The 15,794-nt window shown below is 42.8% G+C and overlaps 2 protein-coding genes across 2 annotated transcripts in view; one reads left to right on the top strand and one right to left on the bottom strand.

Annotated features, from left to right (window-relative positions):
* The window catches only part of LOC104409281 (tankyrase-1), a gene marked incomplete at its 5' end in the record, with an annotated part of 34,613 nt that extends 25,318 nt beyond the window's left edge, over positions 1-9,295 (top strand). Inside the window, 7 exons of the mRNA XM_010019111.1 lie at positions 1,469-1,589; positions 2,210-2,307; positions 3,668-3,742; positions 4,944-5,049; positions 5,907-6,093; positions 6,855-7,011; positions 8,874-9,295. Of these exons, the coding sequence (XP_010017413.1) occupies positions 1,469-1,589; positions 2,210-2,307; positions 3,668-3,742; positions 4,944-5,049; positions 5,907-6,093; positions 6,855-7,011; positions 8,874-8,960 (831 nt within the window). The remainder of the gene's footprint in view (positions 1-1,468; positions 1,590-2,209; positions 2,308-3,667; positions 3,743-4,943; positions 5,050-5,906; positions 6,094-6,854; positions 7,012-8,873) is intronic.
* A 5,810-nt stretch (positions 9,296-15,105) lies between these two features.
* Positions 15,106-15,794, bottom strand: part of DUSP4 (dual specificity phosphatase 4) — a 3,356-nt gene continuing 2,667 nt past the window's right edge. The window contains 2 exon segments of the mRNA XM_010019112.1: positions 15,106-15,491; positions 15,700-15,794. The exon segment at positions 15,700-15,794 is cut by the window's right edge and continues 21 nt beyond it. Coding sequence (XP_010017414.1) covers positions 15,106-15,491; positions 15,700-15,794 — 481 coding nt within the window.

The raw sequence follows: 15,794 nt of genomic DNA, 5'->3' as shown, positions 1-15,794 counted from the left end.
TTGTAAGCTGCTTTTTCCAAGCACTGCAGTAGCTTTGCATGCACTTTTTCATCTTGGCTCTAGCCTCCTCCTGATGCTTTCTAATATCTGGATTTCTTCTGTATTTTATTTTAACATTCTGCTGCATGTGATGAATATCTTCAGTGGTTTTTCCACAGCAGTCCCAGTAGGTTGTTTTCCGCTCAATTAAATGGATGTTCAGTGTAGCTATTAATCCCTTTCTTGAGTTGCTTTCTTTTGAATTAGATACTCAATTTGTAGTGGACAGAGTTCAGACCTGAAAGTTCAGTTTGCTAACAATACAGATCCTTTTGAATCAACTTGTATGGTTTCCCATTATTTTTTGAGCTTCCCATTCTAGTTTAATATGTAAATTTGAAAGTAGATTTTATACAACTGTCTTGTCCAGGTGAAATCTTTGATTTTCACATAATCACCTCAGTGCACAATTGCTTTGTAGGAATAAAAATGTGTACTTTATTTAGCTTTCACCTCCTGTTCTTTAAAAATAAATGTTTATTTGACATCATGTTTTATTACCTTTCTGTTTCCACCAATAATCTGTGACCTTGAAATTTAAAACCATGTCAGGCAATTGTAAATGTATTCATATATTGCGACCAAATGAATACTTTTGTGTCTCCGACTGTTAATTAGTTCCAAAAATAGTGGAATAGTTGAGCATGACTTAGCATAGCTGATAATACTAGTTTGACAGACATAAAATCATAGAATAGTTAGGGTTGGAAAGGACCTTAAGATCATCTAGTTCCAACCCCCCTGCCATGAGCAGGGACACCTCGCACTAAACTGTGTCACCCAAGGCTCTGTCCAGCCTGGCCTTGAACACCTCCAGGGTTGGAGCATTCACAACTTCCTTGGGCAACCCATTCCAGTGCCTCACCACCCTCACTGTAAAGAACTTCTTCCTTTTATCTAATCTAAACTTCCCCCGTTTCAGTTTAAACCCATTACCCCTTGTCCTACCACTACAGTTGACATGCAAGCACACACACAAGAGTAGCACACATCCTAATAACGTTGATGTGAAACACACTTCACATTTATTAGTAAGCTTATAGAATATTTATTTCTGTTTGTGTAGCGAAAGTAATGAATTGTGCAGCAATGTGAAACTTTGCTTCAAAAATATTCCCAGATTTGTCCCAGCATTTCCATGCATCTTCTGTCTACATAAGTAAACACGTTTTTGAGAACTTCCTGTGAGAACCAGCTCTTGTTAATTGCTGGAAAAGTAAGTTTTGCACAGCTTCAAGCAGGGAATGTCCTGTAATAGGGAGAGGCTTGCCAGAAGGTGGCAGCAATTAGAAGTGCAGTAAACCATAACATATATCTATTCTCTTGGTTGCACCATGAATGCATTCCATTTTCTGAACTAATGGGTCTTCAATCTCTGGGAATCAGGCCAGGTTTGGCAAGTGATTTTTGTGGTCTTTCACCTTCCCAGATAACCCTGGATGTGTTGGCAGACATGGGACATGAGGAGCTTAAAGAAATAGGGATCAATGCGTATGGACACCGCCACAAATTAATAAAAGGTGTGGAGAGGCTTCTAGGAGGACAGCAAGGTAAATATGACACTGGTCAGCCTAAGCATACAAGAGGCTCGCAGAAGTCACCTTCTGTAAATGCAGGCTTTGTCACCAGGACCTGAAAGAATCCAGCCGTCAGGAACATGTACGGGCTGGCAGGCCTGGTGGCTGGGTGTGTTGTGACAAGTAAAGGGTATTTTGAGGAGATACAGGAGTGAGTGGTCACTTGCCTTTCCAGAGAATGGACACCTCTGAGACAGCTGTGGAGGCTGTGCCTATTTCTTGGGACTCTGTTTCAACCAGGCAGGAGCTTTTGGGTTGATTTGCTCAACATACTTACCCACAGGCCAGCTGGATCCTGAAGGATGGACCTGATGGAGCTTTTTGCTACCTCACACTTCTTGGATGCTTCTCTTGACAGCGGAAACAATAAAATGCAATTATGTCCCACATGCATTTGCCATCACTCTTTTAAAGCCTCTCCTGCCAACGGAAGCACTTTATCTTTTTAATGTTGTGCTTCTGCCTTCTGTTTGTTTTCCATTTCCTGCTGTACTGGGGTTATTTAAGAGAGGTAATAATGATGATGAATACAAATAGAGCCGGTGTTGTCTTCTCCTGTTGATTTTTACTCATTTAATTCCTTCTCTTTGCAGGCACCAATCCTTATTTGACTTTCCACTGTGTGAGTCAGGGGACCATTCTCCTTGACCTTGCTCCTGATGATAAGGAATATCAATCTGTAGAAGAGGAGGTATTGCAAGTACCTTTCTTAATGCTCCGGTGGCTCTGTATTTCTCTGTTCACTTACAACCCGTCAGAGCTAAAGCATGCAATGCATGTTGAAAGTGATAAAGTATGCTTTCGTTTATGAATTGTATAGGTCGGAGATGAAGTTTAGGGCTCTTCATTTGTCTTCTTTTATAGAGCAATGATGGAAATAATTTTGCTGTGTCCTGCCTTTTTTTTTTTTAATAAGTGCTCTGTTTGCTTACTTAGCGTTATCCCAATTTTGCTTTGTCATTGTTGTATTTTTAGCAAGGGTTTTCCACAGCTTTCCATAGATAGGTGGACCCATGAAAAGCAAGGGATTAAGGACTTGCAAGTCTGTAGGCATTCTCTCTGCTCAGACTCTTTTCTGGCTGTGAACCAGCTTGTTTTCTCTTGTCTCACTGGCGTAGTTAATCTGTAACCCAGATAAACAGCTTTTGGATAATTGAAAATTGACTGTAATTTTGCCTCCCACACACACATGCTCTTTTATGTGAGTAAACTACAAGCAGATACCATTTTGAAAGAAAAATCACAACAGAAAAGAGATGCTCTGAAGAGTTGTGTTTGGTACGTAACTCCATTTTACTGTGCTCTTGCTATTTGTGTAGTGTTCCTACACTGTACCACAGAAGTGTTTGGAGTCTTTTTAATAATTAAATATTCAGGATTGCTGCCAGCTTAACCTGAAATACTTTTGTTTAGTGACTGTGTAAACTTGAGTTTGTGCACATTGCTTTTATAAACTTTTCTGACAGAAAGGATCACTTCTCTGCCATAGTGAATTGGGGTAATTATTTGAGCTGTAACTAAAGATTGCTGTAGCTATAAATACCTCTGGAAAAGGCACCATTAAACCGTTGAAGTTCTCAGGGGCTTCTAATGACATAGGAAAATTGACAGTGCAAGAATTTTCCTATCACTAGGAAATACAAACTGTGCTCATTAGAAACACATTTGTTATTACATCTTTATAAAATCTTTTTGTATATTCATTTTCAAATATTGCTTTTTTTTTCCCTAATCTAAATCAGGTTTTCTAGTTGTGTGCAATTTTGACAGCAAGTGCCACTATTCTCCTTTTTCCTGTGTAGATTTTCATTACAAGATTGGGTAATCACATCATCCAACTTCTCTACTGCCAAACAGCATAGTACATTGAGTGCCTGAGAAGTAAGGGTGTACCTCAGTTTAAAATTGAGAATTGGGGTTGGGTTTTTTACACCTTTAATTGTCAAGAAGATTGGCTCTTGTTGCCAGTGATATACTGAGATTAAGCATTAATACTTTGCCTTGCTAGCAAGCTTTATGTGCTGGACGTTCAGCTGTGTTCATTTATGCAGATGCAGAGTACAATCCGGGAGCATCGGGATGGTGGAAATGCCGGTGGGATCTTCAACAGGTACAATGTCATCAGGGTAAGTTTCTAAACCTCTTAATTCTGTGTGGTAGAATCAGTTGGTACTTACGCAAGCAGGCTCAATTGGTTTAGTGGATTGCCTTTTCATATTTAAAGTTCTTTGTTGAGATAAAATTCAAGAGCAGAGTTAAAGCAAGTGCTAAATGCTAAAATTAGACTGATTGTGTGCTCTGCACATGGAATTAGGGAGAAGTGTCCACTTGTGCTCTTAAAGCAGTCTGAAGAACTGATATTGAAGAGCTTGACTTATGTTTCACAGCCTGATTTTAATTTGAGAGGACTATAACTTCTGTATTTGATTTTGCAGCACAGGTTTTTTTCTAGGTGCCTTTTTAAAGGCAATTTTGGGTGAGGGGGAAACAATGAGCATGACTTTTTATTGAAAGTTTCTATCTCCCTGTACTGCTTTGGATCTTGACACTGCCACCTTTGCACCTCCCAACTAGAAAAACACCTTTTAAAAGCCCTGACGTATCAGAAAAATGGAGTGTTGTCTTTCTGAGGGAAAGTGCACTTTCTTATTCCTTTTGGGGCGGGAGGAGGAAATAAAGGATATCAAAACAGAACTCAGTTCCTGAGCACCCACCAGCAAACCCCTGCTACCTATCTGCTTGAAAAGTGAGTTTGTACAGAGCCTTTGCAATTGGCCCAGTAGATCGTACATCTGACATCAACTCTGTTTCCATCCTACTACCAACCAAAGATGAAGTCCTTTATAGAAACCACAGTGGTATTGGAGCACATGGCTGGAACCATATCTCAAGATAGATTAAATAGCATATCTCCTAATTTCTTTCCTCAGAAGTTGTTTCTTTTTGTAAAAATTCAACCTAAGCCAGACAGCAAGCTTCAAAAAGCTAGCCCAGATTGTTCAACAGAGCTCAAAGCAGAGATGGAAAGAGTTTCAAACAGTTTGTAGTTCTTGGTGGCATTATGAGATCTGAGGGAAGAAGCCTGGAAGTCTTCCTTAAACCTGAGAACTCTTGGCTGCAGTTTCAGAGTAGCTTTAACTGCCTGTAAGTGTGTGCTTACCAACTTGTTTGAAAGGCTTTAGCCTTGCATGCAGAACAGCCATGGGGTTTCTTTGTACCATTCATGTGTCTTACTCCATTTCCCTGTCGAATTTATGCATTCTCTGTGAAACTACATTCCATTTCAAATCCAATTCAAGTATGCTTGGACCTGTTGTACCACTGCAGATTCAAAAGGTCGTGAACAAGAAGTTGCGGGAGAGGTTCTGTCACAGGCAGAAGGAGGTCTCAGAGGAGAATCATAATCATCACAATGAACGCATGTTGTTTCATGGTAAGGAAGTGATCTCTATTTGTAAGTACTGGTATTTAACACCAAAAAAAGCCTCCAAGGACCCACAGGCAATGTTAACGTTGCTGTGTCACCATCCTGTACAGTAATTGTATTTCTGTACGCTGGAAATGAAAGGGTGTGGGGGTGGTGGAGTTGGTCTGTGTGGTTACTGCTATCTGAAAAGCCAAGCTAGATAAAAAATACTTTTTCTTTCTTTCAAAAGAAAAACAAAAAAGTTTTTTGGTAATCTGTATCTTAGTAATTTCCAGTAAAGCTGCTGGAAGGGTGTTATATTGCTGTGAGAAAGAGTATCTTCTAAAAGAGGGGAGCAACACACAGTAAAAGTATTTTACTCTGGTGCTTCAGGCAACCATCAGGGTAAGGAATCAAAACCAACCATGAGTTTCAGCCAGATGTTCTCTAGAAGCATCGAGAAGTGCCTACAAATGACAGTTGCCTGAGGGTCCTTCTGCCCTAGATCCTTCTGTGAATTCTGCATAGGAGATTGGTTTTGGGTATGATTGTCCTAACACCTTGCCCCATCTTAATCAGTACTGACTGCTGGAGAAGGTGTGCATTGACAAGATAAATTGCACTGAAATGTGAGTGGGGGGGAAAGCCATTTAATGAGATCTGGGGAAATGAGTAAGAAATATGAGTCACACGTGGGATCTTGGTATATAACGATAAATCCCACACATCACTGCATCCTGCTGGGTATCACCCCCTTCCAGCTGACTGAGTGTGCTTTCTGGTATTTAATGGTCTATTTGAGGCAGACAAGCTCCTCTTGACAGAGTCCTGTATTACTATAGAGCTTGACAAGTATGTATCATTTCATGTCATTTCTGTTCTAGGGTCTCCTTTTATTAATGCTATCATTCACAAAGGATTTGATGAAAGGCATGCATACATTGGAGGAATGTTTGGAGCTGGGATTTACTTTGCCGAGAACTCCTCAAAAAGCAACCAATATGTGTATGGGATAGGGGGAGGAACAGGCTGCCCCACACACAAAGACAGGTCCTGTTATATCTGCCACAGGTATGAGTCCAGCAGAGTTCCCTATACATAATTCTGGCTGTCCTTGTTTTTACGATCCTGTCACAGGGTGAATTGCAGGGAAGGAATAGGCACTTGAGCTTGGTCATGGCCAGAAAAATGCGGTTTTCCATTTGTCAAGGCTAAACAAAAAAAGGATATAAATGCAGCGAGTCACACAGAAAGGTCAAAAATTACATCTAAGCATACAGTGAGTATAAATCAAAGTGAATTGTGGCTCAGGAAAGAGGCCTGAAACAGCAAGTTTGAAAATGAAGAGTCAGATGAAAATAGCAATTTAACTCCAGGCACTATCAGAACAAAAACTGCAGTGCAAAGTGGTGGTCAGCAGTACAGTGTTGGACCATGGATCGGATAATTTTGGAGGTGGTGAACAGGACGTAATCACAGCTTTGTTTTGTACTGGAGCAGATCAATGTGCTTTTTGCACTTTTGATACCTGCCCATACCCTATTGGTAGGAACACAATTTCATATTTCAACAGCTTTATATAAAATGAACTAGGACAGGCCTTCATGTGAAGGCTAAACAAAGAACAAAGTCCGTGTTGTCCCTTCTGCATGTCAAGAAAGACTTTTTTGTTTGTGTGTGACAGGTTTTATACAGCCTTAGAACTGCAAGTGTTTCTCCAAAAAGCCTTGAGAAATGAACTGTGATGAAATAAGTTCAAGTTTGAAATCATTCTGGAAGCATGCAACTCCTAGTAAGATATATGAAAATTATGTTTTCTTTTTTCCTTTTAGACAAATGCTCTTCTGTAGAGTGACCCTTGGAAAATCCTTTCTTCAGTTCAGCACAATGAAAATGGCTCATGCACCTCCAGGGCACCATTCTGTTATTGGCAGACCAAGCGTGAATGGACTTGCATATGCTGAATATGTTATCTATAGAGGGGAACAGGTATGTAGGTTTGCAAGGGCAAAGAACTTGGAGAGGGAATGACTGGTTTCTATACCGACAGTTCTGTGAAAACCAGGTTGATTAGATTTATTGTTTGTAGGGTTTTTTTCCATTTAAATGTGGAAATAAACAGTGAACTGTGTCAAGCCAGCAAACACTATGTCTATCCACTGAGCAGCTCTCATTTACACCACGCAGAATTGCCCATTTCCCCCTGTGCAGCACTGCTAGAGCCTATTAAGAGTTGTAGTTTCTCTCAGTAGGCATAGTTTCTCCCATTGTGTTTTACTGGCATTACTGCAGTAACAAGAACAGTGAATTTCTGGGGCTTTTGTACATATTGAGGATTCTGGGCTTTTTACCTGTAGATTGCCAGCAGTGGCAGTGTCGCTGCCTGCCAGACATTACCCTTAAATGGCAGCTGAAAGCAAAGCAATCTTCAGGAGTTGATTTTTAATCTGAGTAACTCAGATAATAAGCTAGGCCTTTAGTCTAGAAAAGTGGTTTGCTTACTCCTCTGGATGGCTCCAGGATTATATATCAAGTTCAGGCTGGAAGGAACCTTGGGGAGGTCACCTAGGCCAGCCTCTTCTTCACACTAAATTCAGACCAGATTGCTGAGGGCTTGCTTTGACCAGGCAGGTCTCAAAGGCCTCAGAGGATGGTGTTTCACAGCCTCCTTCAGCAGCTTGTTCCTTTGCTTAATTATCCTCAGAGTAAAAATAGTATGTTCTTTGTATCCAGTTGGAACCTCCCCTGTTTCCATGAATCGTGTTCTCCTGCTGCGCAGCTCAGAAGAGTCTGGCTCTTTTTTCTCAGTAGCCTGACGTATGTGACAGGAAGATCACTATGAAGTCCCACAAAGCCTTCCCTTTTCTGAACTGGAACAAGCCCGTCTGCCTCAGCCTCTTCTTACTTACCCTGTGCTCTCTCCTGCTGACTATCTTACCAGTCCTTTGCTGAACTTGGCTCCAGCTTGTTGGCATCTTTCTTGTAGTGAAAGGCCTAAAAATTGTATGCAGTTGTCTAGATGTGGTCAAGTGAGCACTGAATAAGCAGCAGTCATCGCTACGCTCACTTGACTGGCTACGCTGCTGTTGGGGTACCGCAGGATGCTGGTAGCCTCTATTGCTGCCAGAGGACACACTGTTTGATTCTGCTTTAGCTTACTCTCACCCAAGGACACCCAGCACCTTTTCAGCAGAGCTGCTTCCCATCCTGCAGTGTTACTACAAGGAGTTAGTCCCGGGTGCATTTGCTCTTGCTGGATTTCTTGAGGCTGCTGTTTGCCCAGTCTCCTCTCACCCATCTAGCTTTCTCTGAATGAGGCCCTGCCCCTTAGCTTTGTTCAGGGACTGAACCTCCTACCAGCTGTCTTCAGAAAACACTGGACAGATGACTGGGTTACGTGTTCTGGATGTGCCAAGTACTCTACTGCCAGGAAAGGCATTTGCAGGTCACGTAGCGAGTCAGTATTTTAGTGTCAGACTGCATCAGTCATCTGAGATTTTTGAATGACTGACAAGCACTGACTGACCTGCAGGATTAGCTAACAAGGAGAGTAACTCCGACTCTGAATTCCTCTTGAGTGCACTATTTCTGGCAGTCTCTGCATTGAAGAAACATCTTTCTTTATACTAGTGCATTAAGGAAGGTGTTAACTACATTGAGCAGTTCCCACTTAGTGTTGTCTAGGTTTGAAATCTGCTTTTTCTTCTGCACTCTAAGAACATAGAGCTGATTCTTGCCCTGTCCTTCCTGGTCATTGTTTCATGAAATCCAACATCTCATGAACGTCTCATGAACTCGCTGAGCATACCCTTGCATAAAGCCTTTTTTTTTTTTTCTTGCCTTGCTTTCAGGCATACCCGGAATATCTTATTACATACCAGATTGTGAAGCCAGAAGCTCCCTCACAGACAGCAACAGCAGCAGAGCAAAAGACCTAGTAGCTACAGAGCAGTGAAGAAGGATGTGACTTCAATCTTGGACTGGATGGATACGTTTTTCAGAAAATCAGTATCATATAAAATTGTTAACAACCTGGAAATAAGCTGTATGTCTTTTATGAAGCATTGCTGTCTTGATGAATAAGATATGAGTAACTCTTGCATACTCAACTGCTACTGTTCCTTTTGAGGAAAGTTTACAAGGGACTGCCTTTTAATAACATATCTCAGGCTCCTAGTCTCTGCAGTTACTTTGTGTAAAATAATATTGTTTTGATCTAGACTTTGGGAACATTATTGTGCAAACAGAAATCTTTTATCAGTGCCATCTCACATGTTAAAATTTCAGACACTACTATTCTAGTTATTTTATTTGCAGACAAATTGCATTAAGCCCATAACTTTCTTTTCAGCATACACCATTCATTTTATGTTTTCAAGAGATCCTAGTCAGCTATTTATTTTCCTTTTGTATTCTGAAGTTGAGCCAGAACCTTCTTAAAAATATTTTGCACAAAGTCGAGTTGACTAAAATTGTTAACAATGCAATATGAATTTAATCTGAGAAGGGGCTAGGTCCAGTTCTTCAATATAGGGTTTTTTTGCACACCTCTGAGCAAACGATAATAGGAGTGAGTGTAACTTTAGAGTGGAAACAAATCATGTCAGTTCACTGCTTTGTGTGAGTTTTCTGGGGGAAGCCCTAGGAAGTGTTTGCAAGGGTAAAACCAGCTCTTGGGCTTGCTGTCATAACTTCATAAAGCAGGTCAATGCCCTCTGCTGGCATCTCTAAAAGAACGTTTTATAAGGCTTCTATTAAGTACCTGAAGTCTGTGAAACGTTCTGCAGTTCCAGTGGCGCGTGGTTTTGCTGGGAGATAGCAGGTGAAAAGTCAGAAGATTGCATGCGTGAGAGCATACCTGGTTCATGTCCCTCTGTGATATGAGACCCAGTAAGTGGGTTTCAGTCTGGTGAGGGAGAGTGTATTATAGCAGCTTCATGTCACATCTTTGTGACATCGCGGTTGAAGAGCTTAAGGGATTTACAAAAATAATAATTTTTTTAAATATCGATTTTACATTTTGATGAGAATGAACTTTTAAAACACCAGTTGGCAAGTGGATTTCTTTGCAGGTATACCAGAGAACAAAGCTAGGAGTTATTTTCTCAAATCCCCTTCCCTGCTAGTTCCCAGGTTTGTTTCACTGGGTAAGAGAAAGTTATTTTTAAGCATTGCATAGCACAGCATCAAACAATTTCAAAAGTCCCCCTCATGGAGGATATGCATTTAACAGAAGTAGAAACAGATTTTTGTTGTTGTTTTTACAGCTTCAGAGAAGGCTGAAAACCGAGCTGTGTTCATTTTTTTCTTATCAGCCAATACCAGGAGATGTGCTTCAGTGTTGAGTACATAATAACTGGAGAAAAAGATGCTCGTTTGAACACAACATGATGTATGTTTTCCTATCAACCAGCACCATTTAGTATCTGATGATCCAGTTCATGCATTCAGGTTTCATCCCCCTTAAAGCAAGGAAACGACAGAATAGCGTGCTTTTAGTTTATAAAACTGGATGCGCTCCCCATAAGTGGGAGTTTGCTGACGTGTTTGGATAAAAAAAACTTAAACCTGAAGAGCTTTTCACTTTCAGCATTAAGACACAAAAATTCAGTTCTAACATTAAGACATTAATGTTGAAGCAAGCTATCCTCACAGAGGAATTTCACCCACTGTAAAATCAGTCATTTAGTGCAATATGGCTACCTGCACATCATCTGTTTGTAATTCTCTAAAGAAAACCTTAGAAATAGCAATATTCCAACAAATCTTTGAACTTTGATTTTTGTTTTTCTTGAGCTGGCAGTGGATATATGGTTCTCGCTTCATTTTGTGACCTGATGAAATATGTAGCTTCGAAGTCCAAGCCAGGCTCTAGCCTAGTTGTCCTTTTAATCAAATTTCCTTGATGAAATTGGGTGCTTGTATTTTGGCTACTTGTTTAATAGTGTTAGGATTGCAGAGATCACCACTAGGCTTTGAAGCTTTGTATTCATCATTTAAGTTTGGGGTTTGTTTTTAACTTAGCTAATAAAGGAGTGGGGAGATGCGCCTATCTACACTAGGGTTTCAGATAGCGGTGAGAGTGCGTGTTGCTCACCATCCCCAGTTAGACATAGTTTTAAACGGTGAAACAGTTGTGCTGCTTAGGTGAGCAAAATGGTTAATGTGGGTGTGGAAGTTGAAAGCTTTACATCTTTCAAAAACACAAACAAACCTAAAAACAAAAACCCCACCAAGCCCGCACCAGATTCTGTTCTTGCTTGTTGTTTCCTGTGTGCTGATTGAACTAATGGCTAGTCTGGATTTCTTCTGCAGCCTTTAACTCCTAGAGGATAAAAATACTGTCCAGTATCTTTGAACTGCCAGTGTTAACGTACCTGATGTTCTGTGCAGAGTAAAGGTGCTGTGTGAGGAAATCATTTTGCAGTGGTTTTTGTCTCGTAATGTTGTGATCTCCTGTCCGTTTGTGACCAGACACAGAGGAATACTCAGACCTGATGGTGCGTCTGTCTGTGTGTCGTAGAAACCTCCACGAGAGGAGCATCTGCCTCTCCTGGCATATGTTGTTGTAGCTCCTCTTACAGTTTAAAACAAAGCGAGGATCTGCCCATCAATATCAAAGTTACCCATGAGAAAGCTGGTGATGGTTTCGTGGTAAGGCTGCATTTGGCAGGTTGTTAACGGTACAGATGCTGCTGCTTCAGCCAAGGGAGTTAACTTGATGCTTCCTAATTCTAGAGAATGTGACTTTAAAAAAGGCATGTCCCTGTAACCAGGCAGCTGCTGCCTTCTGAGAAATGAAGTTTTCTGACTTCCTGAGAAGGGCATCCCCTGTTCACTAGTTGCTCATTTGCAGCATTGGGTCACTAGTGGAGGCACAGGAGGAGCTGAGGATGCAAAAACACTCAGCTAAGCCATGTCGTAGGCTTGGGAGCCTGGGCACCTCTCACTCAGCTCCAGAAAGAGCCATTCCCACTGGGACAGAAAATGGTGTCTGGGGAAAGGGATAATTGTCTGTCAAGCATGTTGATTTTTGCCCATGTCCCTTTGAGGCAGTGTTTTGAAATATCAGGACCTTAATAGGCAAAACAGAAAGAAACTTCATCATGCAGCAAAGAAGGGAGGGTTCTGCTCTCCGTTGCTGACATTGTTTCCATGAGGCAGATGAATCGGGTACCTGGTGCAGAGTGACACAGCAGTCTGAATGCTGTCAACAAAACTTCTGTTAGGATTAAAAGCAGAGAGTGCAGTACCTTATTGTATCTTGTTTTCTCACCCTTATTTTTATCTGCCAATCTGTTTTGACCCCAGCTCCACAGACTGTTTACAAACCTCTTGTGCTAGTTCCACCTTTTTTAAGTCACTATTGGTCTGTAGTCCAAGGAATGAGCAATGTGATTTTCTAGCCTCTGTTTTGAACGTTTGCATGTGATGCCATGGAATCCCACTGTTGAATTTATTTTCCTGCAAACTTTTATACTTTGCTAATTGATACTGGGAGTACCCCAAACCTACATTCTACACTTACACAAAAAGAAAGCCCCACTACATGTTCTGCATTGCTGGCTTTGGTGGTACAGGGGATGGAGTAGCTTCTGGAGAAGGGCGCTTCCTTAGCTCTGGAAACCAGCTGATCCTACTGTTTGTTGTAGTTTAGGAGATGTCTGCTCCCCATGCATGCGAGATGTGCTGAGGGATGCTAACATGTTGTGCCACTGCGTGGCCTGCAGGAACTGAAGTCAGCAGCAGATCTTCTCACAAGAGACTCCTGCATCCCTCCAGTGCAGTCTGAGCTCCTGCACAGTACTTGCACTACCTAGAATTTACATATGGAACTGTTAACAGGAATTACTCAGATTATTTAGAAAGATGGGTAGAAGAAAGGGTCTAGCCACAAAACAGGTTAGTTTGAACATTGCTAGACTTTCTCAGAAGCTGAAGGTCTAATGCATGCTTCAGTCATTTTAAGCTATGCTGCAGCACTGCTGAGGAAGACGTGGGTAAGTACAAATCGAATTCTAGCCTCGGGCAGTGAGTGGCTTGTGAACCATGGTAGACTTGAATCCATTGATGGTCAGAGGTGGTGGCTTTGGCACAGCCCAGAGCATGCTCACATCGTCTTTCAGAGCACGGCAGAGGTGGAGTGGCAGTGTTCCCACCTGTAAAATCTGGAGGACCAGGGGACAGCATATGCATGTTACAACTTCTGAAGCGAGGTGAATGAGACCATGAATCAGTAGGGGACACGAGAAACAGATGCATTTCCCATTACACTAACACATACGCCTGTCAGGTCATATTATCTGACTGGTTTAGATACATCTGTTTCTGTATTACTGAGCCTGTTGGTGGCAAGTTTTAGTATTGGTTCCGTTAGTTACTAATATAGACAATTAGAGTCTCTGCATCACAAGGTAATTCTGACACTTCCTCCTTAACAACAGCTGCAGCTTTGGAAATTGAAGTGGCAATTTTTCTGTGCCACAGTCCTGTGAGCTTGTGCATCTTCATTCAGTTGCTTTCTCTGCCAACCTAGATGGCAGTGTACCTGGGGTTGAGTTTTAGACCTTTCTTTGTATAACTTGTTTTCATAACTAGCCCTGCGTGTTTCCTCTCTTGGTTGCCAATTACCCAGGACTGGGTTATCATTTATTTATTTCCTCCTTTACCTTCTCTCTCAAAGAAGACGATGGGCAGGTTCTCAGCCTACCTACACGGTGGACTTTAGGTAACATCTCTGTAACAACCGAGTTTGATCTATAAATGTGCTTGGCTAAATGTGTGATCTGCAATACTTGTAATAGTTTAAAATTCAATAAATACATTTTTAACAGTTGCTCTGTAGAAGCTGCCGTTCTCTCTTGGGTTTAGGACAAACCTGCTCCAGCCACAACTGTTGAAAACAGTTTTATTTTTATTTTCTCCAAACAGTTTGTTTTCTCCCTCCCTCAGGCAATAAATAAAAAGTTAATTTCTAGAAAATAAAAAGGGAACAAAACCATACATATGTACATCGCCACACAGGCATCTTGTGTGCTGGATGGGACTGGGGGGAAACACGGCTCCAGGTGGGTTGAAGATGAGGCATTCTCCAGGCTTGGACCACAAGCTGCAGCAGTGTTGCACAGGTGAACAACACCCAGCTCAGGTGGAGATGGGCTGGAGGAAGATGTTGAATCTGGGCCAGCCTTTCCTCCACCCGGCTGCTTCTCTCTTCCATTACACCCACATCCTGTCCTGCCTTTTCTGGAAGAGCAGCAGTGGGATGGATGGGGAGGAAACCAGAGGGACTAATCGGAAGCGGCCCAGACTGCTGCTCCCACCCCATCTTTCTCTTCTTTAAGCCACAGGAGATCAGACCTTAGTTTTGCAGGAACCAGGGATCCACAGAGGCAAGAAAAAGAACTATTTAGGACTTCATCTCCCTCTCCTAACCTCCTCCCAACCACAGAGATTGCTCTTCCCCACAGGAATGGGCTCAGCTGGTGACCCTGCCAGCTCCTGCATCACTTCCACAGGCACTGGCAGGGCTGAGTCTGAGTGCAGGCAGCCCTGTGCAACCACTTCTGCTTGCCCCAAGGCTCTGCCTGCAGCTCTGCTCCTCACCCAGTGTAACTGGCTCAGGTAAGCAGCACCCACCACACACACCCCCATGTCTCTGTGCAAGGGGGAAGACTGCTGCACAATCAAAAGAAGGTGTGCTCCCTTTTCAACCCAGATGAGCTAGGGGCAGAAGTATGGGGAGAAGGGGAGCTGTATCTTTCTTTCAAAAACAAGACAATCAAATAGGGATGGAAAGAGATGAAGGCCAGGCACTTGAGGAAACTCAGTATACTATTTTCCTTCCCCAAAGAGCCTGGAGAATGTCGGGGTTTGTAGCTTTTACAACTTTCATGCTTTTAAAACATAAAATTACAAAGCAAGAAAACCAAGATGAGGTAAGAAATTTCTCTAAGAAAAGAAGACATAGAGTCCAGGGTGAATGGCAGTGTCCAGCACTATTGCTTTAGCATCACAGGGCTCCCTGCCCACTTGCCCGTTCCATGCCCGGCCCTCTCTGCCTGGCTGGCCTCAGCCCCTGAGCTAACAGCTGGGCGACGTGGTGATGGGGCTGTGCAGGTAGGGGAGGCTGCTGGGGGTGGCATGGACACCGACTGAGACTGGGAAGCTGAAGACAAACGGAGAGGTGGGTGTGGAGGTGGCCTTGCCCCGCTCCCGCAGCGTCCCCGAGGGGCTGACGGCTTCCACTGCGTACGAGGTGGCCAACACCTGTGATTCGAACTGCAGCAGCTGCCCCATGAAGCTGAAGTTAGGGGAGATGATGCTCCGGCGCTGCTTGACGAACTCGAAGGCCTCCTCCAGCTTGACACGCTTCTTCATCATCAGGTAAGCCAGGCAGATAGTGGCTGAGCGCGAGATACCAGCCTGGCAGTGGACTAGGACCCGGCCGCAACACTCCTTCACCGAGTCTAGAGGGCAACAGGGATGAGATGTGAGACCAAGGTCCTTCGAACAAAGCCCAACCCCTCCCCAAACCTGCAGGTGGTGCTGACCTCCCTCCCACCAGAGCAACAAAAAGCTTGAATCCTGCTAGACCCCAGTCCCCTCTGATCCTCCTGGTCTTTGAGGCAGGAACCTCCCTCCCACAGTGAAACACACATGGACACAAGCGCTCACCAATGTACTCAATTGCCTCCATGAACCAGGAGCTGATGTCGGCTTTGTGGTTATCCTCCACAGGGATACACTTGTACTGGTAGAGCCCCTCGAAG

This window comes from Nestor notabilis, unplaced genomic scaffold, assembly GCF_000696875.1.
Source record: "Nestor notabilis isolate BGI_N333 unplaced genomic scaffold, ASM69687v1 scaffold18207, whole genome shotgun sequence".
Lineage (NCBI taxonomy): Eukaryota > Metazoa > Chordata > Aves > Psittaciformes > Psittacidae > Nestor > Nestor notabilis.
Note: the sequence above shows the minus strand (reverse complement) of the source record. Positions and strands in the feature narration are given on the sequence as shown.